The sequence below is a fragment of the Condylura cristata genome, unplaced genomic scaffold (assembly GCF_000260355.1).
Source record: "Condylura cristata isolate star-nosed mole 26May11 unplaced genomic scaffold, ConCri1.0 scaffold00018, whole genome shotgun sequence".
Taxonomy (NCBI): domain Eukaryota; kingdom Metazoa; phylum Chordata; class Mammalia; order Eulipotyphla; family Talpidae; genus Condylura; species Condylura cristata.
In genome coordinates this window covers 8653346-8656555 of record NW_004567119.1, presented here as the reverse complement: position 1 = coordinate 8656555, position 3210 = coordinate 8653346, and the positions used below count along the sequence as shown (strand labels likewise).

General features: G+C 48.2%; 1 protein-coding gene across 1 annotated transcript in view; it reads right to left on the bottom strand.

Moving 5' to 3' along the window:
- ARHGAP10 (Rho GTPase activating protein 10) overlaps positions 1-3210 on the bottom strand; it is a 220674-nt gene that overhangs the window by 152462 nt on the left and 65002 nt on the right. The window contains exon 4 of the mRNA XM_004685315.2: positions 1732-1803. Within this exon, the coding sequence (XP_004685372.1) occupies positions 1732-1803 (72 nt within the window). The remainder of the gene's footprint in view (positions 1-1731; positions 1804-3210) is intronic.

Sequence of the window (3210 nt, the reverse complement as noted above, 5' to 3'; positions counted from 1 at the left end):
TTTCTCAAATTATTGGGCCAGTAGGTTATTAATTTTCTTAGAGAGTAAGACAGGATAGAGATGAGAGACTATAGAAAATCAAGAAATGAAGCCTCGTAAAGATTTAACGACCTAATGAAAGAGGCATCTCTGTATTACTGAATAAGCTAGCAAAACCACCCCTCACTACCGTTTGTTATAGTGCACAAAACTGTGAGTTAAAAAATAAGACAGGTTTCTCCCCGTGGCTTACCACCACTGGCCTCCTCAAAGGCGCAGCAACAGGGGAGACAGCCAACAGGGACGCTGGCTGAGCAAGACCAGCAGAGAGCTCCTTCATAGGCCTGAAGCCCCAGGAGCCAAGGTGAAGTAAAGAAATGGGTCGTCAGGATAGAATTTGGCCAAGGCAAGACTAAAACTATGAAAATAAATTTTTCCTTTTCATGTGAAATTTGACAATTACTCCACAGGATATACTCTGAACAAACATGGTCTTAAAAGTCAGGCAAGTTTGCAGGTATGGTGGGGGCAGGGGAGAACCGGGGAGAAATCTAAAAAGCCAGTTGAAGTGATGATACATAAAAATAAACCTACTATGCACTTTTTTCTCACTTCCATGTTAAATGTCTTTACAAAGTACCATCATCCAACTAAAGTAAACAGGAAGTAGATTTTGTTTTCTAGCAATGAAATGCTAAAAGAACCAAGATGTTCAAACTCGAACAGAGCTTGAGGAGATGAAGATCAGAGCACGCAGAATCACAGGACCAGAGAGGAGCCAGGGCCCCCCGGCCCCCACTTCACCCACCAGGCACAAAAGACGCTTGCTCGAGTCACAGCGTGAAGCCAGATAGCCAAAGTGGTGCTGCAAAGTCGGCGCTTCTCGCAGCTCAGCAAAAACCCTCACACCCCCAACCATGTGGGGAGAAGCTGCAGCTCTAGCTGCTTTCTCCACTTTACCTAAAACTGACACTATTCTCTTCCCATTGGGCCAGTCACCAGCACCTGAAGGCTGTTTTTTCTTCCATGAGAACATTCGTAACATGCAGGAAAAATGGGTGGAAATGATTCCTCTGGGATTGCTTCAAAGCTCAGCTTGCAAACTTTGGAAGACGTTAAACGTATCCCAGCCTCCCTGTGGGAGCCTTGCCTACACTGTTCGCGAAGTCCTGGCGAATCCCAGGTCCTGGAGTGCAGAGTGGGGTTGTTCCCTCTGGGAATCTCCAATTCCCAACACAGCACTGGCATGGGACAAAAGCGCAGTATCTTTCAATCTCATTGCAGGAAATGACACCCCAATAATCTCATCCTGCTTTGCTCATTTCAATAGCATCATGGGGCTGCACCATTTCTAACCTTAAGCCCCAGTACCGGCCACACAAGTCCCAAAAGTTGAGGCGAGCTGGCAGGACCAGCTCTCCCTGCAGAGACAAAGGGCTTGGCTTCCGAGTCAACATGCTGTTTGGTTAAGCGACTGTTGTCAACATGCTGTTTGGTTAAGCGACTGTTGAAACTCCTGGCTAGGAGCAGCCAAAGAAGATTCCTAGAGGGTGTACCCTGCTGCCCAGGTGTTTGTGTCCTGCTTTCAATTGCATATCCCCCCCAAGAGTTTGAGAAAGCGCATGGAAAACATAAAACAGATGGTTCGCTCCAGCATCTCCTCGAAGCTGCCAAGTGGCAGCCGCGTGTACGCGGGAGCCGCACAGGCGGCCGCACGTTCTGTTTACAAGTGCACTCAAGTGAGACACCAACCTTCACAGCTCCAAGTTGCTCTTTCCTGAATTTCTCCAAAGGTTTAATCAGGGTTTCGGTTACGCTCAGTGCCTAGAGAATAAGAGGGATGACAAAAGAGCACAGTGTTAGGTTTCCAAAAAGGAAAAAACCAGGATTTCATTTCCCTCTGCCACCCCACCCAGAACGAAAACGAACCGCAGGTTTAACAGCTGTATTTCCCCTTGCCAATGCAACCAGCATGACATCACTTCAAATTTATTAACACATTAGAGGTCTATAAATATTTTCCGGGAGGGGGGTTAAGGCCAAGCACCATGAAATGTGCCACTAGGTCCCAAGCCAGATCCTCTGGGGAGGTGGCCGAGCTGCCTGCCGTGAGCAAAGCCACGGCCGGCCGAACAGAACACATCTGTGGGAGGTTTTGTTCTCTTCCTCCCCCTCCTCACAAATTTAAAAGTCGATTACATTCCAGGGTTGATCCTCAGACTACATCACGTGAAGGATGAGGTTTGCCACAAGTTGACATACAGTACGTCTGCCCTTCATGACTGACAACTCCTCAGGAAGAGCTGAGGTCTATCAGCAAAGCTTGCTGAGCACTGAGCAAACTGGCCGCGCCAGCAAATGGTGCCTAAAGGGAAGGGGTGGGGCGGGGCCCATCGGGATCGCAGGCACATGCCAAGCATGCACCAAGCACGCACAAAGCACACACCTAGTACCCACACTCGTTCTTCAGGGCTGCTCAGGGGGAGTTTGTTTTAAACTGGGACCTACAACAAGCAATGCTGAAAATGCAGAAAGAAAAAAGATGGGGGGGCGGCGGGGGGTAGTTACCTAAGGAGAAAGCATTTAATGCTTGTATGCTGCTGGCCAATATAAGGGTTTTCTCACCCTCCACTTCCAAGAGACAAGAAATGTCCAGAATGGGAAAGGAAATCTCAACACACCTCACAATCATGTGCAGTAAGTCTTTTTTACAAAAAGGCTGCAGGAATCCAAGCTTAAAACTATACAGAAAAATCAAGGACTTGCACTAGAGAAAAGGATTCTAAATGTAACCAAAGCTTCTCCTGCAGTGTTTGATGCCACGAGGGTTTGTCCCAGGGACCGAGGGTTTGTCCCAGGGACCGTGATATATGGGGTCCTGAACCAAAGGCTCACATCCACAAAGGAGGTGCTCAGAGTTTGAATGTTCTTCCCAGGACAGCAGCTGACAACCTACAAGTTGGGAGTCAAATGGTGGGGGCAACAGTGATATGAAAGAATTAAGAGCATCAACAAGTCAAGGAAATAGGACCAGCGTCAACGTGTTGATTTTATCCCTCCCGTGGGCTGGCCAGAGAACCCGCAACAAGGGCAAGCCAAAAACGAGCAAGGACAAAGCAGGACACCCCAGGAATTCCAACTCTCCAAAACAACATGGCCGCCCAGGTCCCCTTTGGGAAAGCAGTTGAGAGATACTAGGACACATCCGTGTCTCAGATGAATTTGAGTCCG